The sequence below is a fragment of the Centroberyx affinis genome, unplaced genomic scaffold, assembly GCF_046629955.1.
Source record: "Centroberyx affinis isolate AG114_WGS23_722 - 3 ecotype Tasmania unplaced genomic scaffold, CSIRO-AGI_Caff_v1 ptg000880l_1, whole genome shotgun sequence".
Lineage (NCBI taxonomy): Eukaryota > Metazoa > Chordata > Actinopteri > Beryciformes > Berycidae > Centroberyx > Centroberyx affinis.
In genome coordinates this window covers 191,756-217,183 of record NW_027279471.1, presented here as the reverse complement: position 1 = coordinate 217,183, position 25,428 = coordinate 191,756, and the positions used below count along the sequence as shown (strand labels likewise).

The window sequence follows — 25,428 nt, the reverse complement described above, 5'->3', positions numbered from 1 at the left end:
AAACAAATAAATACAGTAGTAAATGTATTCATAGACCCATGGGAGGTCTAATTTGCTAGGCTGTCATTTTGGTACGTTGTGCTCTCAAATGTTGGCGAAAAAGGCGTTTTATTTTTAGTTGCGACCGGAAGTGTCGTGTTAATGCTGGCGGGCTTTACACCAGTCTCCTGCTCTCCTGCTTCCAGGCAGGCGCTCACCGGACGCAGTTCCATTCATCCGTGCGTCTTATTTACCGGTTACCGCGACCGGCATTGTCCGTTTGAAGTCCTCTTCGGACAGACATGTCAGGCTCAACTCCCCCGACCCCGCCGGCCGAGGCTATGGGGACCGAGGGGTGTTTCCCCCCCGGATACAAACCTTTCAAACCCGAGGAGCACGGCCTGGAGCGTGGGTTCCGTCTCACAGCCTTCTCGGACCTGAAGGGATGAGGCTGCAAGGTCCCGCAGGAGGCTCTGCTCAAACTCCTGGCGGGACTGGAGCCCGACCGGTCCGCCGGTGCAGGGAAGGCCGGAGACCAAGCCTCGGAGTTCGGCCAACAGTTGCCGGGCCCTCGATTGGGTAAGGCAGAGGGGAACCACCAGCCATGCATGGTGCTGTTGTAAGATGTAACATTACAGCAGCAAGGCTGTCTGGAGTTAGCATAGCTAAGCTAGCCTTGTTCCATACAAACACGCATGTAGGAAAGGTTGTTGGTTGCTTAATTTGCTAGCTAGCTGTAGCTAACCATGCTAACCCATATGGCACTTCACTTGACAGGTGCACAGCTTTGGACGAATTAAACGTCAACATAGCACTGACATAGTAATATTCGTGTATTCGTGCCTTCGTGTAACTATACAACGTGTTAACATACAAATAAATAGACTAACGTTGTTACTGCTCATGAACTGTTAGCTAATAAGTGGACACAAGTTCACCTAGTTGTCAAATTGCCAGGCGACTTATGATTCAGCAGGAATGTTTATGATGCTTTGGGTGCAGAGTTCATCGCACCCTCTTTATTGGTAAAACAAACGTTTTTACCAGTTAAGACATTTTGTCTATATAAGTGGAAATGCTTACTGTACTGTCAGGGTCAGAACTGTGGCTAGGAATGTGGGGAGCTGGAAATGATTAAATCAATGGAATGATGGTTTGTAGTAGTAAGGTATGGGTGTGCAGGCACATAAACATGCCTTCCCTAATGTGAGTGTGATGTGTTTCCAGGTATAGGGATGGACTCCTGTGTGACACCGCTGAGGCATGGGGGGCTCTCACTGGTCCAGACCACAGACTTCTTCTACCCTCTGGTGGAGGATCCTTACATGATGGTGAGTTATTGGCAGTAGTTTCCCTCATATAATCTTCAAGCACTTGCCAAAGTATACTGAAACACGACACATTCAAATGAGTATTGTTCGGTGGAATGCTATCCAGGAAGTAAGGCTGTTGTGGAAAATTGCTCAACAACTTACAGTAATAATCTATCAATCTGTCATGGAAAATAACAATAAAACATGGCAAGAGACATCCACACATTATTGTATTTGGGCAGCTGTATACGATTAATCAAATTTGGTGTGTAGAAATCATCATGTTCTCCACACATTTTTATAAATGTGTATCTACTGAGGTGCCCCCTGGAATTTATTTTGTGTGGCAGGGGAGGCTATTTCAGGTTTGGGTTGCTGTTGTTCTTATTCCAGTATCTGTAGCTGTTACATGTTACATTTTCTCGATACTTTATTCTTAATAATTTCCCCAGTAATTGTTAGCGCAGTCTTTTCCGCCTCTTTGCTGAATGCATGTAGGAAAAGATGCAAAGTGTGCACGTAACTATCCAGTTACAATTGCATTGCTTTTCAATGTATGTGAGTTTGCACAGTCACAAAAGCAGTATAAAGGAGAAACTCCTGAGATTCCTCCTGAGATTCCTCCTGAGAGTCTTACTTATTTATTCAGAGTGACCCTTCATCCCTTATACAATCACCACACAGATGTGTTATAACTTGTACCTGCACTCATGGGATCAATTAAAGCAGCATGACTTCACCTATTTCATGTCTCTCTCTCTCTCCCTCTCTCTCTCTCTCTCTCTCTCTCTCTCTCTCTCTCTCTCTCTCTCTCTCTCTCTCTCTCTCTCTCTCTCTCTCTCCCCCTCTCTCTCTCTCTCAGGGCAGGATAGCATGTGCTAACGTCCTCAGTGATCTCTACGCCATGGGCATCACAGATTGTGACAACATGCTGATGCTGCTGAGTGTCAGCCAGAAGATGAATGAGAAGGTAGCTGTGTGTGTGTTTGTGGGTGTTGACCATTCCTGTATTTATTGATGCCAATATCGTGATTCCACTCCTAATCCACCTTAAGATGAATATCAGAGCTGTGCCTAGTGGCTTTCTCCTGTATATACTGATTTAATTTAGCTGAAATCAATCATTCCTTCCTTGATTAAATGATTTCCAAATGATTTTCTGTATGTGCATGTGTGAACCAGGAGCGTGAGCGTGTGATGCCGCTGGTGATGCGAGGGTTTCGTGATGCGGCAGAGGAGGGCGGGACTTCGGTGACGGGCGGCCAGACTGTGGTAAACCCCTGGATCATCGTAGGAGGAGTAGCTTCAGTCGTCTGCCAGCCTAACGAGTTCATTATGTGAGTTTGTTATAACTCTGTTGATATGACCCTGTGTGTCTGTTATGACAGTAAAATGTAATTTAGCTTTTCTCAGTTTGAATTAAATAGCTTCCATTAAAGGAAAATTCCACCTTCAGATACTCTTACACTGTTGGATATCATCAATCTGTGATGTTCAATGCATTCCAGGAGTTATGTTTAGATCAAGTGATGCCTTTCAACAACCTCCAGAGAACAGGCTTGAAATTGCATTTAATCAAGTGAGCGTATGGGCATATAAATACAACTAGCTGGTTAACTAGTTTGTGAATATTGCGGTGTGTCTATGATCACTGCCATGCCTGTTACTCAAAACACAACATGTCTTGTGGTTGCTTTGCATTATAGAGGCTACTGTCAGTGGAGATATGAGGTGGAGGTATGATTGTTGAATGCCGGTCCAAAATGCTGAGTCTAGAAAGAATCCTTTGCTCTTTGATTCTGAGGGACTGACACCTGATGGTTACCGTTGATGTTTTAGAGAATTTAAATGTATTCTACTATCAAACTCCATTGTAGCTGCACTGGAAATATCTCAATGTGATGTCAAACGTCAATGTTTGGCCAGATATTTGCAGAAACAAGAAATAAACAAAGTGAACCCAGAAATGCAAGATACATCACCAATAGCTTTAACAGTTTTAAAGTGCTTTAGGGTGGATTTTTCTTTTTAAGTCTGAGCATTAACACAGCAGCCTTTTGTCAGCTGTTTTGACCCATCTCCTCTCAACTGTATGTTGTGTAAATCATGTGAATAGTTTACAGGAGCCTCCTGTAAAACGTGTGTGTGTGTGTGTTCCAGGCCAGACGGTGCTGTACCAGGTGATGTGCTGGTTCTGACCAAACCTTTGGGGACGCAGGTGGCCGTCAACGCTCACCAGTGGCTCGACCAGGTCAGCCAGTCAAATACAAATTCTGCTCACATAAACATTTCCAGTGCAGGTGTTATTGAAACATTTCTGTGCTCAAAGTTGATTGAATTTTCCACTTCACACTTGACACCCTTCCCTTTTCTCTGCACCTCTCTGAAACTGTATCTCTATTTCCATCCCTCTGTCATCGCCAGCCGGAAAGGTGGAACAAGATCAAGCTGGTCGTCACCAAGGAGGAAGTGAAAGAGGCCTATCAGGAAGCCATGTTCTCCATGGCAACGCTAAACCGCACAGGTAAATTAATGTTTGGGCGTAATGTATCCTGAGGTCTTCCCATTGTCCTGTTCTTGTGTAAACTTGTCTGACTTTTTTTTCTCTTGACTGTAAAGTTTACTTTGTAAACTTTGATTTAGAAAAGTGTTATGCAAATAAAGTTAGATAGTTGTAAGATAGTTATTATTTGTGTTTGTGTCTGCAGCGGCAGGCCTAATGCACAGGTTCCAGGCCCACGCCGCGACAGACGTGACGGGTTTTGGGCTGTTGGGGCACGCTAACAACTTGGCAGCGCAGCAGCGAAACGAGGTGGCCTTCGTCATCCACAACCTGCCAATCATAGCCAAGATGGCCGCCATCAGCAAAGCCTGTGGAAACCTGTTCAACCTGGTTCAGGGCACGTCAGCTGAGACTTCTGGTATGAACACATAGACAAACACACTGAATATTTGCCCAGTTTCAGTAGAAACAGTTGACTTATTGTTAACATTGTTATAATAACATAACATTTAATAACATAACATTCAAATGTTATGTTATATTAACATTTGTCTTATTTGTATATCCTTGACCCAAAGCAGTCTGGAAACATGCAAATACAGTATATGCCTTTTTTTCCGGGTCTGAGGTTAGACTAATATGGGTTTTAGAAAGCTGATATCAGTAATGTTGAAGTGAAAGTGCTGATAGCTGATATTCAGTATCTTTAAATTTGACAATTTTCATGCCAAAAGATGACAAATATTCAGAGTTTCCCCCAGAATTGTATTGTAACAGGATGGAAAAGCCTCTGAAACAGCATTTAGACCATCATGTCACTTAACTCTTAAAACCCATACTAATGATATTCCTGTAGGTGGTTTAGTAACTCCTTAGCCGTTGTCAGAAAATCAGACAATAATCTCCATCATATTGGGAAGTGGGTGACATTGACTGGCTCATATGTGATTTTTAATAAAAGGACAATATTCTCTCCCCGTCCTCCTCTCTGCAGGTGGGCTGCTGGTGTGTCTGCCCAGAGAGCAGGCGGCCAAGTTTTGCTCGGAGATGAAGAGCCAGGGCTCCGGGTTCGGAGGCCAGGGGGCGGCCGGCGGGGCGTGGATCATCGGAATCGTAGAGAAAGGCGACCGCCGCGCTCGCATCATCGACAAGCCCCGCATCATCGAGGTCCCGCCCCGAGGAAGCCAGGCAGCAAATCACGACAACAGCTCCACCAGCCCTGCCCCAAGCCCGAATCTGTCATAGACACTACTGCCCCTCTGACACACTGGTGTGTGTGTGTGTGTGTGTGTGTGTGAGTTTGTGTGTGTGTGTTGCTCTTGCTGTCCATCTCATCCCCCTGTTCAGCCGAAAAGGTTGAGAGCAAACAGACCAAAATCTTTATCACCATCATCATCTTCTGCTGCTGAGAATGGGAATGGACAGCATTATTTATCATACATTTTTACTTTTATCTGCCCCCCTTTGCCCCTCCTTTTCCTTTGCTTACTCCATACAGACAACTGTGTGCATACATTTTATCCCAATGCAAAAAAATGTATTCTCTGAAAAGTGATTATTTCAATTGCAAAGACGAAACATTCCAAAAAGTTACTTGCCAAATTCAGTGAATGATGGAAAATATGAGTGGAAGTGTGTGTGTGTGTGTTTTATCATCATGTTGAGTTTTACAGGGGTGTGTGGCTGTGTGGGAGGGGAATAGGGTTTTTTTGTCTTTTTTTTTTTTTTGAAGTGGTTGATATTGATGTCTCATGTTGGTGAATGTATCTTGTGGAAAAAATGGTCCATCAGCCGTGGCACCTGGCTCCGCCCACATGTCCCAGAGGGAGGGTTGAGCAGCTTTCTCTGGACCAAGGGGCGGCATTCGGGATGCCTTCTCTGTCAGCTGATTGGCTGTCCAGCACCAAGTCCCTCCCTCCTCCTGTTTATGAAGCTCTGCCTTGTAAACCCCAGCCAGTGGGGGCAGGTGGAGTGGATGTTTGCCTTCGGATGGGGGTCGGCCTTGTTTGCTGGAGGTCTGAAGCTGTTTGTGTTTGTAGATTTCCCTGCTTTTCACAATCAATAAAACCTTCATCAACTCATACTTAACTTGCTGTTGCTGTGTGTGAAATGAGTATTGTGCGAATGAACTGCATTTTGATCTTGTAGTTTGGCTCAACAGCTATATAGAAAATACACCTGTCAGTGGTTCTCAAAGTGGGGTCTGGTGACTGCCAGTGGTCCTTGAGGGGGTTCCAGCAAAACAAACTAGTCTAATTTCATATTATTTAATTCACTAAAATGTATATCAGTTAGCAAATGTTTGACAATGAGTATTCTAATTTTAGGTTTCATTCTCACCACTATCATCACCCCCACATAAGACGGTTATACGGTTATAAAAAAAAAAAAAAAAACATTCACATATGGGAGCCTAATGTGTGTGTATTTTGGGGGTCTGGGACATGAAAATGTTTTAGAACCAACCCCCGGTAAGTTATACAGCACTATGAACAAACTCATGGACAAGTTAGGCACTGTTTGTTGTGCTAATATTTGTAGAACAGAGCAACATCGGATAGGACTGCAAAAATGTGGATGTTATTTCCTCTTCTAGTCACCAGATGGCAGCATACGGTCCTCCAGGTTTACCCTCTGCCTCTAACGCCACGATTTGAACAGCAGAGGAAGAAATGCGGAAGCCAGTGCGGCGATTGTAAACAAACGAGTCATCTCAGCTGTATCATGAGTGTAATCAACCCTAGTTGAAGTGTAAACGGTAAATATTTAAAGAATACAAATTGAGGTGTTCGTGTAGCTGCAGTGTAGGGAATGGTCTGCTTGTAGATTTATGAGGTCGAGTTTCACTGAATAACGTTAAAGGGTGTCAGTTAGCTGAGGCAACAGCTGACTTATGATAGTTTTTTTTTATCCTGGACGAGACATATTATCTTCTGGGCTGTAATAAATCTGTAGTGAACTTAGAATATGACGTCATATGTGTCTTTAAATAGGTGACTGTCTCCCTTTTTGTCTGCTAGGCGTTGAATGCTCTTGTGAACAAGCTAACATAAGGCCGGTGTCATATGTATGTGTGCCTTTTTGTCTGAGAACAAGCTAATGTTTGATGCTTTGTCGATGTGCGGGTCGTCTCTTGTTGTCAGAGCAGCCGCCATGCCTTATCTGGGCAGCGAGGACACGGTGAGGGAGCTGAGGAGAGCTCTGTCCAATCCCAATGTCCAGTCTGACCACCTGCGATACAGGAACACCATCCTCAAGGTTATCAGGTGGGCTAAAGACAGAGCCACCCGTCAGCACCGCTGCTCATGTACGAGGGTTAAACTGAAAGTTCAACCCCTGGTCATGTCTGCCCTTCCTCAAATCATGACATACACTCACATGTTCTCCATGTTCTTTCTGTCTCGTTTCCATGTTTTCTTCACCTGGTCTCTCCCTCCTCCTTCCTCTACCTTTCCTCTCTTTCTGTCATCCTCCTTTCACCTTCTTTCCTTCCTCCTCCCTCCCCTTTTTTCTGTTTCTCCTCATCCCTCCCACTTTCTCTCTCTCCCCCTCTTCTTTTCAATTTTGTCTTTCCATTCTCCTCCATTGCCTTTTCTCAACCAAATGTCCCCCTCCTCCTCTTCCTGATCCCCCACCCCCCTTCCCTCTCACCCCACCTTTCTCATTTCCCCGCTTTCTTCCTCCGTCCCCCTTTCTCTCTCCTTCCTCCTCCTCTCCCCTTTTCCTCTTTCTCCCTCTTCTCCCCCCCTTGCCCTCTCACCCCACCTTCCTTCTTTCCCCTCTCCCTTCCTTCCTTTCCCTCCCTCTCTCAGGGCGATGTCTCAGGGCGTGGATGTGTCTGGGCTGTTCAGTGAGATGGTGAAGGCGTGTGCCACAGTGGACGTGGTCCAGAAGAAACTGGTCTATGTCTTCCTGTGTTCCTACGCCAGCCTCAACCCAGAGCTGTCTCTGCTGGTCATCAACACGCTGAGGAAAGACTGTCAGGATCCAAACCCCATGGTCCGCAGCCTGGCGCTGAGGAACATGACCAACCTAAGGTATCTATACACGCTGACTTCTGGGTCAGCGGCTCACGTTGGCCTATGATTGTGACATTGGGACAATCCGGTGTCTGAACCGACTGTGTGTCCCTGTGTCCCAGGTTGCCCAGTCTGGTGGAGTATGTGGAGCAGCCGCTGACCGCAGGGCTGAGGGACAGAGCGGCCTGCGTACGACGGGTAGCTGTGCTGGGCTGGGCCAAGCTACACAACCTCCAACCCAACGCTGACATAGGTGGGGTGGATGGTTGGATGGTTTTCTTTTTTCTGCCTCTCCCTCTCTCTCTCTCTCTCTCTGTCTCTCTCGCTCTCTCTCTCTCTTGCCTCCACTGAAATATTCATTATCCAGCCTTATTGTTTAGGGCAAAACAAACAAATGCATTACAATTACAGTACAAACAGTCGGCTTATTATGCTATAAATATTTAAGCAAGAGCCATTTTCATCAGATGCCCTGCCCTATGTGTATGTGTGTAAATATGCTGGGGCTTTTCATGCTCTTTGTATATGCATCCACATCAGATCCTGCTGACTTATAATGTGTGTCATTCTTCCAGACGTCGCAGTGGTGAATGAGCTGTACAGCCTGCTGAGGGACCCGGACCCCGTGGTGATGGTGAACTGCCTCCGAGCGCTGGAGGAAATACTGAAAGAGGAGGGAGGGGTTGCTATCAACAAACCCATCGCTCATCACCTCCTCAACAGGTTGCTCCAAGTTGATACAATAGAGACCTTGTGTGTGTGTGTGTGTGTGTGTGTGTGTGTGTGAGTGAATGTGTGTGTGTGTGTATGTCTGTCTTTCCCTGCGTTACCATAAACCATCCATCTACAGATACAAATCAGCAAAACCCAATTGCTTCCCAATGCTTCCTGATAGATTATTCAATATCCTAATGTTGCCAGGCAACCATTGGAAGTAAGCAGAGGTTTGGATATTATTGCTTAGCAACAAAACTCATTTATAGGTAAAAACTTAATCAGTCGGGGCTTAAAGCTGCAGCTTGTAAATGTCCAGGAAACCGCTGTTTGCTTTGGGAAATGTTTTCTCCAGCACTGCTGCCAGGTGTCACCTTTTGGCTATTACATGACAACAATATCAGCATTGCATGATAAACACAGTTTTATGATGCCACAACGATATATGGATTCTAAACAACCAAGTTCCTCTTTTCCAGAGGAACTTCATTTATGACCCGCCTAGATTCACTCTGACATTTTAGAGGTACTTCAATACTTCCAAGTCCTGCCAAGTCCAACCCCGTAGGTTTAGGGCAGACTCAACATCAACCCAAACAAGCACAAAACTTTCACAATATGATATTGTAGCATGAAGTGTTGCAAAATCTCATATCAAAACAGCTTTGGAAACTGATATCAGAAAGAAATTTAGATCCCAATTTCACAAAGATATTTAGATCCCAATCCCCCCCTGCCTGAGCCTTTCTGTGTCCTCCCTCCCAGGCTGAAGGAGTGTGATGTCTGGGGCCAGTGCGAGGCGCTGAAGGTCCTCCAGCGCTACCGGCCTCAGTCGGAGGACGAGCTCTTCGACATCCTGTCCCTGTTGGACCCCTCCCTGCTCAGCCCCCACCCCCCTGTCATGGCCGCCACCGTCAGCCTGTTCCTCGGCCTGTGCTCCGGCCTGCCCGCCGTCAGCCTGTCGGCCCTGGAGCGAGTGCGGGGCCCCCTGCTGGCCGCCTGCGGAAGCGCGTCCAGGGAGATGAGGTTCGCCGCCCTCTGCCACATACAGGTGAGCGTGAACGGCGTGCGTTTGGGGGGGTACGGCAGTAGGGCCGAGAGGGCGTGTGCCGTGCGTTGGGACAGAGGCAGAGAGAATGCCACGTACAGGTGAATGTGGATGATGTGTGAGAAGTGATGCAGAGCAGAAGAGCCGATGCAAATTCTCAAACTTGACTTTTCTTTGTCCTCATTGTTTGCATCATTCAGTGTAATCATTTTAATCTGTGTGGGTGTGTGTCGGGGGGTGACGGCAGATTAAGATAAAGCAAACACAAAAGCTTATCACTTTTGTTCAGTGCAGTGTATATAGAACCTTTGCATTGTCCCTATGTAAATGAATGTGTGTCCGTGTACATAGCAGTGCATGAGCACATCACTGGTTTCTTTGTCAGTGGAAACCTCTAATGGGATGGATTTGTTTCTTATTTGCCACCCAAAATGAAAAAGGCTGCTTGAAAGGAACTTTGAGAGTAAGGAGACCATCTGCTGTCTCTTTCCAGCTGCTGCTGCGCTCTCTCCCCGGCCTGATGGGGGCGCACTACAAACGCTTCTTCTGCGGCTACGCTGAGCCGGCCTACATCAAGCAGAGGAAGATGCAGGTTTGCTCCCTCCCTATGTCGTATATCATCGGTCCACAAGGCCTGATTGTGGCCTTTTTTATTTATTTATTTTTAATTGAAAGTTTACGAGGTCCAGCTTCCATGATACCATGATACTAAATGAGAAACACATTCAAACCCATTGGATAATCTCAAAAATGTATAAATCAATTTTCGTTCCTTAGAAGGAAATGTTTCCTTTTTTTTTTTTTTTTGAGGAAGACGAAGAAGCATGGTTTTCATCTGACAACAGAAATATGGAATAGGGGTTAACCATGTTTTTTTTTTCCATTTGTGTCTTGTTTTTTTCCATTGGTGTCTGTTAATGATTTGGATTAGAGCAGTAAAGAATGTAATACAAACCTGTTTTACCGCTTTGCCATAGATGGCCTTGTTGACTCATGGCACTTCCCCAACCTGCCCATCCTAACTCTACTATACTGTGCTGTACCACCTTTGCTCTCACTACAGCTGTGCTGCAATATGAGGATTGCCATTCTTTGATCAAATTGCATAGATGTCTCATTGTGTGCATCTCGGTGTATCTCTTCCTTGTACATCCATTTAATATCGCCCCAAAGATGCTTTGCATAGAGGGAAGTTAGAATGTTTTGTGCTTTGATAATCCCATCATTGCCAGAGTTTATAATACTGTCGAGAAAAGCACAATCTGCATAAGCCTCCTGCTGATTCATAGGCATATTTGTTGTTAAACTTCATTCCACTCAAGGTTTAGAGAGAGTTTTTGAATCTGTGGCAAGTTTCCCAGATTCATGGATTAAGCCCAGACTTTAGTGAGCAATACATTCTTTTTACTTTAGCTTGTTAGTGAAAATGTACTGTTCAGGGATTGTTATTTATTAATCCAGTACTAATGTGATGTGATTAGAATGGAATTTGGTTAATTGTTGTTGTTGATGTGAATTAAAATACTTAAGACACAATGAAAGATATAACAGCATTTAAAACAAAAATCTGTGGGCATCTGCACAAGAACTCAGAGCTTAATTTGTTGGGGGCTGCTGCTGGAAGAGAATGAAGCACAGAAAAAGAGCTCTAATTTACTAATAGTAAACCACTGTTACTAACCAGTGTTAGTAATCCCAGTCTAGTAGTTAAATGACAGTAATGTTAATGCTAGCACTGAAGTGACTGTTGTGTTTGTAGGTGCTGGTGGAGCTGGTGAACGATGACAATGTGGCGTTGGTGCTGGATGAGCTGAAGGGCTACTGCACTGATGTCAACACTGACACTGCCCAGGCCGCTATCTCAGCCATAGGTAAACACACACACACACACACACACACACACACACACACACACGTCAAGTGGCAATACACCTGGGCTCTGTTCAGACTAAATAGTGCTTCTCCACTTCTCCCTAATGCAAAGGTTTTCATCATCCTCATCTCACTGTTGATGGCGTTCAGTGTCTCAACTGATAAATGTAGAGGCCATATAATTGTTGATTAGCAACAAGGAGAGGCATTCAATGCCTTATATGCCCATTGTTCTGGCACTAATGCTTGTATTTTGTATGGAGAAAACTTTCAATACTGTGTGCATTTATTTCCCATGTCAGTTTTTTTTCATTATTCTAAAAATGCAGGCTTTTAAAGGCAGGCTCTTTATTTGATCCCCTGCATGTCTGATCACATCCAGCTCTGCTCACTCATAATCAGCCATATCCTGTGTTATCCTGTCTGTCTGTCTGGGTTGTTGCAGGTCGCATTGGGCGGAGCTACAGCGACAGATGTCTAGAGATCCTTACTGGACTGCTGGGGCTCAAACAGGAGCACATCACCTCTGGTAGGACTCTCTCTCACACACACACACACACACACACAGGTGCCATCCCAAATACATAAATTTGCCTGTGTTAGTACTGAGCTGTGCTTGTTTGAATGGCAGTAAAATGATCAATGATCAATTGAAAGGGACATAGCTCTTAGTTCTAGGATTGCTATTACTCTCACTCTTCCCTCATAACCACTTCTTCTTTCAAACTCTCTCTCTCTGCAGCGGTGGTGCAGACGGTGCGTGACCTGGTCTGGGTGTGTCCTCAGTGTAGTGACGCTGTGTGTTTGGCTCTAGAGGGCTGTGAGGAGACTCTACAGGACAGCCAGGTCAGACACTAGCTGGCTATAGATAAACACTTGATTTCTCTATGGGGATCAATAAAGTCTCATTATATTTGTTACATTATGACAAACTAACGGAAATACAAAATAGATGATGTAGACTTGGCTTTACTGTGATCTGAAAATGCATAGTTTGGATGGGAAAATATATGTGTGTTCATCCATAAATTAGAAGAGAATGCACACCCCAGAAAATTAATTAATTATTCCAAACCAGAAAAAACATTTCGCCTCATGCAGGAGGCTTCATCAGGTCTACAGGTGTCAGAGTGTTAGCCCATATATATATAGCCCGTCCCATATGATATCCTCCAATAGTTATCTGCAGCACCTGGCATCCCCTTCCTACTCCTAGAATCTGTGTGTGTACCTCAGTAGTAAGTTTTGTCCTCTTTCCACTTTGCTCCACTTCTCTGTGTATGTCCATACTGTCCTCCTTTTATTTCTCTACTCCATTGCTTTCTCTTTTTTAGCTCTATCTCATTTTCTTTTGCTGCTGTTCTTCTGTCCCTTCATCCTCACTGGATTTTTCTCTCTTGCTGCTTCCCCCTTTTTACTCCCCCTATCTAAGATGTCAACATTTGGGCTTCAGTAGGCCTTAAATTCACTATGTATCCTCTCCTCCTCCTCCAGGGAAGGCAGGCCTTGCTGTGGCTGCTGGGTGTGTACGGGGAGCGGGTCTCCAGCGCCCCCTACGTGTTGGAGGTGTTCATAGACGGAGTGAGGAGTGAGGTCTCTCTGGGAGTCAAGACGGAGCTGCTGACCGCTACCATGAGGCTGTTCCTGTGTCGGCCTGCCGAGACACAAGACATGCTGGGAAGACTGCTGCACTACTGCATAGGTGTGTGTGTGTGTGAGAGAGAGTGTGTGTGTGTGTGTGAGCATTGTTAATATTAATGTTAATGTTCCCGTGTGTTCCAGAGGAGGAGACAGACATGTGTGTGCGTGACCAGGCGCTGCTCTACTACCGCCTGTTGCATTGTGGGATAGAGGAGACACGGAAGGTCCTCCAGGGCCGGAGGTCGGACCCCTCCCTAGGTGTTCTGATTGGCCGCCCGGCCGAGCCTGTCAGCCAATGGGCACGCAGCTTTAACACGCTGGAGCCCCTAAGGCAGGATGCTGCAGAGACCGATTCAGCCAGCGGGGGGAGTGCTGAACCTGTGACCTCTGACCCCAAGCCTAACACCGACCTGTCAGACACCCTGAACTCGAGTCAAGTCGAGATGGTTCACACTGGTGAGTTTGGACATTAAAATCTTTCTTTTGGCTTAGTAGTTTAAGACAGATCATAATGTGTCTGCAGGGGGTTGACAGGGTTTTTGATCAATACCAGTGACTCAACAATTATTTTGCCAGGTGCTGAGATTTCTGATTTTCAAACCTCCCAACTACTCACATTTTCAACTCCTCAACAATGGAGGACAGTGCTATAAGTGTGTGAGTGGCATCACAAGACATTTCAGCTATGAAGACTAAAAAGCCTTGTTCTCATGCCGAAAAAGCCAAAGTAGTTTTATCGTTACAGTATTTTGCATGGTGAATATTTCAATATATATCTCTTCATTAGGCATTTCTGTTTGTATCTCTACTGTAATTAGCTAGCTTACTCATCTCTGTTGTGGAAATGGTACTTTATTGTTTATGTCAATTACAGAACACCTTAATTCGGTGTGGGGGGTGGGAGGGCTGTGTCAGAGACCTGTGTAGGAGAAGATATGCGTTGTTGCAATTCTCACTGGTCACCAATAAAGGTCATAAATTACTTAATGCCATTAAATGGGTCCCTATGGATCAGGTATAGGAGTATGTTTTAATTAGCCTGGGCCCCTGAAAAAAATTGCTATTTGAGTCTCATCCTCACTCTCTTTCCCTCCCTCCTTCCATCCACCTTCCCCCTCCTCTCACTGCATCGTTCTCCTCCTTCCCTTCTTTCCCCTTACTTCCTTTACTCCCTCCCTCCCCTTCTTCCTCCTCCTTTCACTCCAGGCTCAGAGGGTGCCAGTCTGTGTCCAGAATCCTCAGCTGATTTTCTGGCCTCCTCTGCCGGAGTCCCTCTCAGTCTGTCCCTCTCCCCAGCGCTCAGCCCGGAGGAGTTTGAGCGGCTGTGGCTGCGGCGACAGGGTTTGCATGCTGAGCGAGGTAATGCAATGGAACAAGGTTATTGTCAGCAGTTGCTACGCGTCCCAACGATTCTTTCACGGCGAAAGCTTCCTCTTCATGGGACGGGAATCGTGGTTGGAATGCCAGCTAGTTGAATGTCAAGTGTATAACCCGGCCTCTCAACCTCTAGTGTAGGGGGGTTTCCAAACTTTTTCATGTCAAGGACTCCGAAGCAGAGATGATTTAGACCACAGATGATGAAGGTTTTGTGTCAGGGACACCCATCAGAGAAGATTTTTGTCATCAGTCTATACTGTAGGTGAAGAGTGTGAAACCTCTTATCAGAATAGTCATTCTTACACACATGACTCATTGTACTAACTGAGAATATCTCATATGCAAAGTAGATACTGTAAAATAAAATCAGTATCTGCTAACAGTCACACTCTTATTCCTCCCATCAGTTTAACTGTTTTTGAAGTCACCATTACAGCTGGTAAATATGAACCTAACCTGTTAAACCCGGTTCAACAGCTTAAATATGCTTAAATAAATGTGGGTAACAGTTCAGGGAGGTATTTAATTACTATATTTGGCAACAAACCAGTAGCAAACCAGTAGCTGTCTTACTACTGTCTAATCTCCCCATTATAAACCTAAAATCATCTGGATTTTAACTCAAATACCCCCATCTATTCAGTCTTTTGAAATTATTATGATATACCTGTGGGAAGGCAGTACAGGGTAACATCTTCTGCCTTGATAATGTTCTTAAGGGATAAGTTCTGTGATTTCGGACCTATAATTTGTCTCTTACATACCTGTAGTACTTGGACTCACAGAGAATATTGACTAACCCTAACCCTAACCCAGAGTCAGCTGTTGGACAAACCCTGTTTGGACTCATTGTTAGCAGCAAGAGACCTATCAACTGGAGCTTGCCATTTTGACTGACAGCTGACTCTGGAGTCAGTATTCTCTGTGGGTCCCAAGTACTACAGGTATGTAGGAGACAAACGATATTTAGGCCCAAAATCACCAAACTTATCCTTTAACAGTACACCTTGGACTCCATTCTGGTTTACCCCCCACAGGGGTGAGGCTAGGTTGAACCCCAGATGACCGTCTGCTTCTCTGACCTCCTTAGGGAAGAAGTCAGGATGAACTTAAGATGAACTGCAGTCCTTCCTGCCACAGACCCAGGGGCCATAAAATCTGCAGGATTGTCCGAGGCCATTTCAGGGTCCATAAAACCTCAGTTGATCAACTTATCCTTAAAGGATAAGTCCCGCTGCAGAGCCATTTGTTCTGTGGGCTTCTACCCCACCTTCTTATGGCAGGAGTAGGGCTTTGATTCCATTTCTGATCACAGGAGCCAAGACATAACATCTAGTGAATTAAATAACAGTGAAATCGAGCTATTCCTCATTTTCCCCATTTGGGAACCAGTGTCCTAATGTACATTCCCAATGTTAAATTCCCATGTCAGGTGATTCCATTGATCCAAAGAGTTTTTTTTTTTTTTTACATTTGAAAGCCTCACTACTCTTTGTTTTCTGCTGCTAGGCGGCGAGGAAAAGGAAGAAGAGGAAGACTGTGTGTGCGTGGAGGAGCGTGTCCACTGCCTCGCCCCGCCTCGCTGTTCCCCGCAGAGCCTCCAGGCGGCGCTGCAGCTCGTCAACGTCCAGGCGCTGGCCTTCACGCCGCCGCACACACTCCCCTGGAGGGTCTACCTGTACACGCACACCACACACACACACTCTTATCCCAACGCTCCCCGCACCACGCTCATACTGGGGGAGCTGCTGTACACTGGGGAGGCAAAGGAGAGTAAAGGGAGAGTAAAGAAAGAAGCGGATGATGGAGAGGATGCTGATGAAGGGGCAATGGAGGACAAGGAAGAGGAGGAGGGAGAGGAAGTCACAGACGACCGGCTGAGTGAGAGAGAGACGGAGGGAGGAGAGACAGAGGAGGAGGAAGTGAAAGTGACTCTTAAGCAGCAGCCGAGAGATGAAGAAGCCCTGAAGGCGTTTCTCTCCATCCTCGCTACTGTACTGCAAACACTGTCCTCAGAGAGAGCCTGAACATGCGAACATGCACACACACACACACACACACACACACACATACATACACACACACACACACACTCCGGTGATGTAGTGAAGCATAATGCCACCAAAACTTTGCATAACAGAGGTTACCCACTTTTTTAGGCTGACATAAATCTTAAAATGTACATTAATATTATACATCATATAAATAGTACCAAACAGACAGACTGAATTTATATGAAGCTAGGGTCATTTTAAGAGGGGGAAAAACATAAATTAATGCTTTTCTGGAAATATAATTATGATTTGTTCATATTGGTGCTTGTTTTCTTTATGATGATCACTGGAGGTCATAGTTTACCCACCTTTATATTTACCACTGCACATGGCAAATATGAGAACAATACATGAACATGATAATAAAACCTTTGGTCTCTATCTGCGTTGCTTGGAGTTTGTGTCTGCCTCTGTCTGTCTTATCAAGCCATTGCCTTTATTATACTAGCTCAGCCGTTTACGAGATAGCGGCTTGGTTATAACACAATAATGGCATAGGCGTTGGCGGTTGGCCATCATTCAGCCGCGATGACGAAGTTCACCTGATTTCAAACTCACGCCCACATGTAAGTAGAAGAACCAGTGGGATGGAAACAGAAAGAGGATGTCCTGCAGTAGGCTCATATATTTCCATACTCGGATGCCTTCTATGATTTTCAGCGCTTTTTAACACCAATCTAAGGAAAAGTCCGTGGTCCTGTGCTGAAGTGGCCTGGCTGTGGGAGGTGAGTGTGTCTGACTCCGCTCCCGTATTCCGTATTAATGCATGAGCCCGATTCTCCAAGTCCAAGTCCAAGTTAATTCAAAGGCTTTAATTTAGGCTATGTGTGTTGTTAAAGCGACGCGGGATGGCGATGTTCGTTTACTGTGAAGTTTTCGTTGAATATCTTACTCTCAACTACTTTTTGTGCTATGCAAGGATCTAGTTATATGGCGTAATTAACCTGATGCCCTGTAAAAAAAAAAAAAAAATGAATTGAGCATACGGCATATTCGGCAATAGCCTGATCCAGTTCCTCTAGTTCAGTGGTTCTCAATCCACGGATCTGCTGTGGGGGTTTTTTGGGTTTTTTTTTACCTATATAGTTGATGACATTCAACTATCGGGTAAAACAGAGAAGCAACTGGCTGTGGTACTCGAGGACCAGGATTCAGAACCACTGCTCTAGTTTACTGTAGGAACTTGCAGTGTGTCTTACTCAGTAGTGAGTGTTATAGCTAGTGGCCTTACACTGCTTCTTTTTTTTATTTTTATTCCATAGCATTTTTAATACCCGTTATCACTGTAATATTCCTTTTTTTTTTTTTTTTTTTTTTAATCTACGATGGTAATATAAGTAGGCTATAGGCTAAGTATCATACAGTTTTGCTATGCTCTCTCTCTCTCTCTCTCTCTCTCTCTCTCTCTCTCTCTCTCTCTCTCTCTCTCTCTCTCTCTCTCTCTGGCTAAACACTCTTGCATATCAAGTATTACACTATACCCATGAATATTCTATGCTGCGCAAATAGGCAATTACAATTACATTGTACTATTTCTCTCTCTCTCACTTACTCACTCTCTCACTCTCGATGACATTAAATACAGGTGCTAGATCTGCTCTAAAATTGCTGTTGGTAATGGAAACTGAACACAAGTGCTGATAAAACAAACGTAGCTATTGCACCTCAGAAATCAATCAGTGCCCTTAACATGGAGCCTGCCCAAGTTGTTTTGACTCATCTTAAAATAATGTTTGGGTCATAATAAAGCGGTTAGAAACATTAGGCATGAGTGGCCTTCCATTTAAATGCTTATCACTCATGCTGTAATGGATTATAACAGCTACTCCAGTGTCGCGCCATTAGCAATAGAAGCAGGAAGATATACATCCCAGACCGCCTCTGCACTCTGTGGCTCTATTGAATCTGAAACCCATGTACTTCTGCATTAGATATTGGATCGGAGCTTTCTTCTCAATTATCCAATCATGTTGTAAAATCTAATGAGTATGAAGATGTAAAATCGGGTATGATTTTAGCTTTAGATTTTTAGCTGTCACTTTATTCTAAATAGCCTACAAGAAACCAATGTATCCAATAAAATAGCTCAATGGGACATGCACACTTGTAATATATTGTACTTAATGTTTTTAACGAATTTCAACCACTTAGTGACTGTTGGCATTGTGGTGTATGTGGTTTCCTTGCCTAGTCTGCTTTCTGTCTGCACATATGCATGGCCTGTTAAGGAGTGACACATGAATAAAGACCTATGTCACGCACACCACACACCAATAATAGTGTAGTTTATTATCACCGAGGTGACTGACAAACAAATATGTTGCAACCAACAACAGACTCTCCAAGCAGCAGAGAACAGAGCCTGCTTGATTTTGCCACATAACAACCCCACCACACACACACACACACACACACACACACACACACACACACACACACACACACACAATCAAGTCTAACCTGTTGCTGAGTCTGAGTCTGCTGAAACATTCATTGACTACAAGCTGAATTATTTACTGCTGTGCTGACTGAGTTACACACTGATACAATGAATGGGGTATTCAGTCTCTCTCTGTGTGTGTGTGTCTGTGTGTCTGTGTGTGCATAGGCGCCTGAGCAATGGAGCAAGTGGAGCAAATGCATCCCCATTATTTAATTAGGGGGAGCAAAGTTATGGTTTTGCTACCCCACTTTTTGTCTTTTTAAAAATAAACTTATCATCATACAGTCCCCGCAATCAGGTGATTTAAGCAGCCTATATCAATGATCATTTTACTATTTTCAGCAACTGACAAAAACAAGTAATAAAAAAATCACACATTTTTGGACCACCCTTTGAGTTGGTTCAGTCAAACCCGTCGCTGATCGTTTGCCACAGCATGCTTTGGCTGTCAATCACAGTCTGTCAATGAATCCACACAGCCATTTAGCTTAACTGCGATCATTGACTGAAAATAGAACATAGGAAAAGATAGGCTAGTGTATGTTGAATGAACCTGCTTGGCCCACTGACTCCAGCCAAACTTTGAACTAGGTAAAATAAGGATTGTACTGTCACCGAAATGCCGAACCGATTTGCGAGTCAACGTTAGCTATCTTTGTCAATCAAACATGTTTAATATTATCGGAAGGTAGGTGCGCTCTCTCCAGCACCAAACAGGAAGCAGCAAACCGGGTAGTTACTTTGGTAAAGGCCCAAAAATCTCCTCAAATACCGTCACACACGATAGACGGTGAATTAACAGTGTTATGAGTCCGTGTTTAATTTGGCGTATCTGATCCCCCAACCAGCACTTATTTCAGTGAGAAATAATTATTGAAACGGTTCCCTCTCATTCCCACAAAAGAGCGCACCTAATATAATATAATATATTATATAATATAACGTTAACCAACAGAGGCTGGTAGCGAGTTGAGGCGACAAAATCCAAAATGTAAAGTTTGTACGGAAATACAGTTTATCTTTATGGATTATATTGATGCCGAATTGACAAGAAGACTGTCTAAATATGACGCCTTTTATCTTGTGTTTCTAGAGTTATGTGTTTTTACGGACACGTAAGGAATTTTTAATATGTCATATTTCTTAAAGGGAGTTTGTAATATTTTCCCCGGAGAGTGCAGGGAGCTTCAGTTTAATTCAAACTGCTAATATGTATATTTTTTTTTAACGTGTGTCACCACTGCAAAAACACTAGGTAACTGCTAAAGTATGATACCTTTGTCTGAAGTTGACCGCTGTTAGTTATTGGTTTGATTAATGGTTTAATAATGTGTGTTTGTATTGATTACTGACGGTGGCTGATCAGGCTAATTATCAGCTAATTGTACTCAGTTTCTATTTGCATGAATGATACGGTAGTATACTAATCTAGACTAGTGCAGGTGGCTGTTTCTTAATCCAAGCGGTTAGGTGGTGTAGAAATGCAGGACATTTGTTTTAAATTACAGGGTTTTTTTTCTGGGGGAGGACCCCCACACCCCCTGCCAATTATGTATCTTTCCAAGTTTGCTCCCCCATTTTAAAACATAACCAGACGTGTGTGTGTGTGTGTCTGTGTCTGTGTCTCTGTCTGTGTGTGTGTGTGTGTGTTAGGAAATGCGGTGTCATTTTAAGAGGAGTGTTGTTTTGGGAGTCCTGATTCTCCTTGGTGGCCTGTACTTCATCAGCCATTCAGATTTCCTCATTCCTGTGAGTACACACACACACACACACACACACACACACACACACACACACACACACACACACACACACATACAGTGGGGTTCACATTTCAGCCCATAAGATCAAAATGTACATTTTCACTGTTCATAGAAAACCTAAAGTATACATCTAATTCAAACAAATTTAAAATTACATTGCTCAAAATGCCCTTATACCTTTTTTTTTTTTTTTTAAATGATCATAGATCATTGACTTTTTCAAATGGACCTTTACCCTACAGACTTTGCAACCAATGGGACTTAATGATGGATTGCTTCTAAATGATCAGTTTCCTTCAAACTTTTCCTTTCAGTTAAATCAGTTAAAAAAAGGTTAAATTTCCTTTAACTTTTATGGAATAACTTACATTTAAACAATCATAGTTGAGTTTTTAAGTTTGGTTGGGTATTGACATCTTGGTACGTTGAATTTGCTGTTAAACCCAACAGGTGAGGGTTTAACGTGTTTTGTGCATGTGCGTGCATATTTGTCTTTCAGGGCTTGATGGGGTTAAATAAATCAACAAGTGTCACAGAGTGGGATTGGCTCCCCTCTCAGAGGCTGATCAGTAAAGACTCCTGGGTGGATCAGGGAGGTTACCTGCCTCTCAATGTGTCTTATCAGCTGCTTGCTGGAACACCATCTACCAAGGAGAGTGAGTGACACACACACACACACACACACATTCCAGATCACAAATGGACTGAACTGATCTTGTCAGATTTTTAGATGACAATGCTATTCATAGCTTACAAAAACTCCTACAGTCGGAGATTCAGGAGTGTGTGCAGTTGGGTAATGAGAAGCAGTTGCTATTATAGGTGCAGAGATTCCAGTCCCATAACTAGAAGGGCACTCGGAGAGCGCAGACCTCTGCCAAGGTTCGTGCTATTATTGCTTGTTCGTGAGTCGGATCCAGATCCGCTCCAAAATTTAATGGGTTCTTCGTTGGCCCATGCTACACCCTTCCACGAAGTTTCATGAAAATCGGGCCAGTAGTTTTTCCGTAATCCTGCTAATAGACAAACAAACAAACAAACGGCACCGAAAACATAACCTCCTTGGCGGAGGTAAATATTCATAGATAAAATACTGAACAGGGAGTGTCATATACTGTAGTTACCTTGGAGTCTGTTTTGACAAAAATGTGAACAAGGGCACACAGATGAAACACGTATGCACAATTTTAAAACAATGGTTGCTCTTATCTATGGAGATTCCTATGGAGTGGACATAGAACACAGAATAGTGGACATAGAATTACTTTTGTCATAAAGTCCAGTTCTAACAAGGCAGGGAAATCATAGCTACACTACTCCCAAAGAGCAAAGGGCAAAGAGAATTTCCCTACACCGATCAGAAGAGAGAAATCTAGTCGTCAGCCCCTTCTGTACAATAAAAGGTTAATCTTCAGCCTGCACTGATCTCTACACTGAATGACTGCTTGTGTAGATGTGCAAATGAGTGAGCAAATGGTTGTTTGATTGTATATGAAGTTTCCCCTTGGGGACTAATTAAGCATATCTCCAAGTTATATAATGTACACTGTAGAATGATGGTACGATGTAGATTGATGGTGTATACTGTCCATGAATAATTAAAAAAAAAAAGAAAATCACACACATTCATCTCTTTCTATCCTGACTCTTCCAGGATTTGTAGCTGTTGGACTAGCCTCGGTGAAGAGGAAGAAGGGCAGCTACCTCCTCCCCACCTTGCGCTCCCTCTTCTCCCAATCGTCCCCTGAGGAGCGCTCTTCCATGGTGGTGGTGGTGATGCTGGCGGACTTTGATGCCAACTGGAGAGGTGCTACGGTGGGAGAGATCAAAGCTGCGTTCGCCTCGGAGCTGGAGCAAGGCCAGCTGCTGGTGATACACGTTTCTCAGCAGTATTACCCTCCTCTGACAGGTATAGTGCATGCGTGATCTCCCACTCGATTCACATCCATGACTTGTAGTGACATTGGTGTTTTGTTGATGCTGCCATATTGACTCCCAAATTGACCTCCTTTGGGACCGCAGACTATACAACAAGTGACCATGAACAAGCAAACGTCTCAACTGACATCGGAAGAACAGGAAAGATATTTGAAAAAGCTTGAGGCTCTTGGAGGATGGGACTTATTCTCTGACACCGCTAAAGTCTGCAGATAAACTCCCCGATCTGTCGTTTCATGACATCATACATAACCTGATACATCTTATTCACGACCTGTCTCTGTGTCCAGTCAAACCCTTAAGGCGCACAAAAGTACAGATGCATTGTGGTATTTCACTTCAGGGTGGGTGAACTATCCAAAAGTACTTCAAGAGAAAAACTTGTTCCTCAGTACTGGACAGGTAAGATAGTGTTACGTTTATAGCTGTTGCTGCTATGTCACGTCTCTCTTTATCAGTGGGCAAACAATGACGTTTTACCTCCTCCATGCCAACACCACTATTACAACAGACGGCTCAACATATAATATGACATTTGAACTGCTACTTGGCAAGTAAAGTGCGTTATTTAATACAATAGCAATGGGCTCATTCTCTCACTAACTGTGACCGCTTGTTTTGGGAGTCAGTATGGCAGCATCAACAGTCTTGTACACTATGAATACATCACACTGTATGAATCTGCCTATCTCTCTCTCTCTCTCTCATGTTCTCCTCCAGGACTGAAGAGGAACTACAACGACGCTCCAGACCGGGTGTCTTTCCGCTCCAAGCAGAACGTGGACTACTCCTTCCTGATCCACTACAGCACCAGTCTCAGCCTGTACTACCTCCAGCTGGAGGACGACGTCTCCTCCGCGCGCAGCTTCCTGTCCACCATCAAGAAGCACGTGGAGGAGCAAGAGGCTAAATCGACCGCCTGGGCAACGCTGGAGTTCTCGGCCCTGGGCTACATCGGGAAACTCTACAAGTCGGCTCACCTGCCTCTCCTGGCCCGCTTCCTCTTCCTCTTCTACCAGGAAATGCCTTGCGACTGGCTGCTGACTCACTTCCGCGAGCTCATGACCCAGAAGGAGGTGATACTCTTCAAGCCCTCGCTGTTCCAACACATGGGCACCTTCTCCTCCTTCCAGGGGACATACAACAAGCTAAAGGACAAGGACTTCGAGGAGGCCACCTACTCCAACCCTTCAGCGGACATTTACTCGGACATGTCCGTCTACAAGGACCACATCCCCAGACTGGCTTGGGCGGCCGGGGACGGATTCTTCTGGGGCCGCTCGCCAGAGAGAGGGAACTACCTGACCGTGGTGTTTAAAGACCCCGTCGTGGTGACCGGGATATCGTTGGAAACAGGGTCAGAGGGCAAAGACCTCATGAATTCAGCCATGGTGGAGATAGGCCGCAGTGTGCATACCACCGAGAAAGGCGAGAAAAGTTGTAAAGAGTTCCAGTCTTTGGGGACTTTGCAGAACGGGAGGTTTGAAACGCAGGAGCTGGACAAGAAGTACGGCTCCGCCTCTTCCTGTGTGAGGATACAAGTCACAGCCCAACAGAAAGACTGGGTGGTCATTAAGAAAATTAGGATCACAACAAAGAGCTGAGCACACCTCAACACCAAGCCTAGGTGTAAGATTTTTTTTTTTCCCCAACCAGATTAATCATTTATCTTGGTTTGATCTGGTGGGCCTTGTATGGAAACTATGCACATGACTTCCACTGTGCCTTGTCAAACAGTTTCATCTATGGAATAACACTGTTATCGCTACCTCACTGAGGCAGTGTAAACAACTACTGGGAATATGAAAAAGAACTGTTTGACCAAGCTCTGTGACAAACCTTTTTGCCTTTGACATCATGAACTGATTTGCATTGGGAAAGGTTGGCGCACTGTATTGCATCACAGCGATAAGCAAACTGTACACAGTTCCATGGGTTGTTACATTTTAAGCTTTAAACAGATGATCAAACCCAGAGAAGTTTAGACAGACAGACTAGTCTGTCTTTAAGATGCACACGATGGAGCTTGTCATTGGTATTGAATGTTGGGGTATGGGGGAAGGAAAAACTCATTGCCGACTATAGTAAACACTGATTGAATGTTCGCTGATATAACTTGAAAAAAAATGAACACTGAAATTCAGAAGTAATTTTGTTCTATAATGTTGAGTAATGATTCGGACAGGGCCTTTCTGTGTGTATAGTTACAGGGGATTGCACTGTGCTTCATTGCTCTCAAAGTAGGGAAGACAGGGTCAGATTATGAATTAGATTGTTAATTTATGTTTCAACAGAAATAAAAGATACATGTTCTGTTATCCTCAATCAAAAAACAATCTGATGAATGCACACACACACGCACACACACTAGTGAGTATGACCACACCTAGAGCCTTACAATACAGAAGACCTTGTTCACACCTTGCCAGTGAGCTTCTGCTTTATTGGGAGCTGCTATTTTAGTATCTATTATACCGTCATAAAAAATGGAGTATGTCTGTGCTCTAAATTCCAAAGTTGTCAGTGATACATCAGGGGGAGAAATCTCTACACTATCAGGAAAAAGGGGTTTGGTTGGATAGAGGCTTATGATGCAAAATACATGGTCAGTTTGTTCTGTTAGGAAAACCAAAACCTCTTTATTCTCCATTTTTTACACTTTGAAAAGTAACCTTTTATATTAAACTCTTCTTTGTTCGCATCTGAAGTTTGGACATTCTCCTTTTCTTTCCTGATAGTGTGTAGATTCTTTTTCTCTTCCTTA

The 25,428-nt window shown here is 44.2% G+C and overlaps 3 protein-coding genes across 3 annotated transcripts; all 3 read left to right on the top strand.

Moving 5' to 3' along the window:
- The first annotated feature begins 169 nt into the window (after positions 1-169).
- sephs3 (selenophosphate synthetase 3) lies at positions 170-5,873 on the top strand. Its single transcript, XM_071521287.1, has 8 exons — positions 170-558; positions 1,207-1,310; positions 2,155-2,262; positions 2,475-2,629; positions 3,453-3,543; positions 3,717-3,816; positions 4,001-4,213; positions 4,790-5,873. The coding sequence occupies exons 1-8, from the start codon at positions 282-284 to the stop codon at positions 5,038-5,040; spliced, it is 1,299 nt and encodes a 432-aa protein (XP_071377388.1). The 5' UTR covers positions 170-281; the 3' UTR covers positions 5,041-5,873.
- A 589-nt stretch (positions 5,874-6,462) lies between these two features.
- ap4b1 (adaptor related protein complex 4 subunit beta 1) lies at positions 6,463-16,875 on the top strand. The gene is made up of 14 exons (XM_071521296.1): positions 6,463-6,553; positions 6,939-7,061; positions 7,608-7,832; positions 7,937-8,067; positions 8,390-8,537; positions 9,294-9,579; positions 10,070-10,168; positions 11,336-11,447; positions 11,894-11,977; positions 12,191-12,294; positions 12,943-13,150; positions 13,231-13,545; positions 14,296-14,448; positions 15,976-16,875. Exons 2-14 carry the CDS (start codon positions 6,949-6,951, stop codon positions 16,491-16,493), a joined length of 2,496 nt encoding a protein of 831 aa, XP_071377397.1. The 5' UTR covers positions 6,463-6,553; positions 6,939-6,948; the 3' UTR covers positions 16,494-16,875.
- Positions 16,876-17,109: 234 nt separating this feature from the next.
- Positions 17,110-25,365, top strand: LOC139645542 (alpha-1,3-mannosyl-glycoprotein 4-beta-N-acetylglucosaminyltransferase C). The gene is made up of 5 exons (XM_071521286.1): positions 17,110-17,245; positions 20,617-20,712; positions 21,226-21,382; positions 22,381-22,635; positions 23,385-25,365. Exons 2-5 carry the CDS (start codon positions 20,620-20,622, stop codon positions 24,266-24,268), a joined length of 1,389 nt encoding a protein of 462 aa, XP_071377387.1. The 5' UTR covers positions 17,110-17,245; positions 20,617-20,619; the 3' UTR covers positions 24,269-25,365.
- The last annotated feature ends 63 nt before the right edge of the window (positions 25,366-25,428 follow it).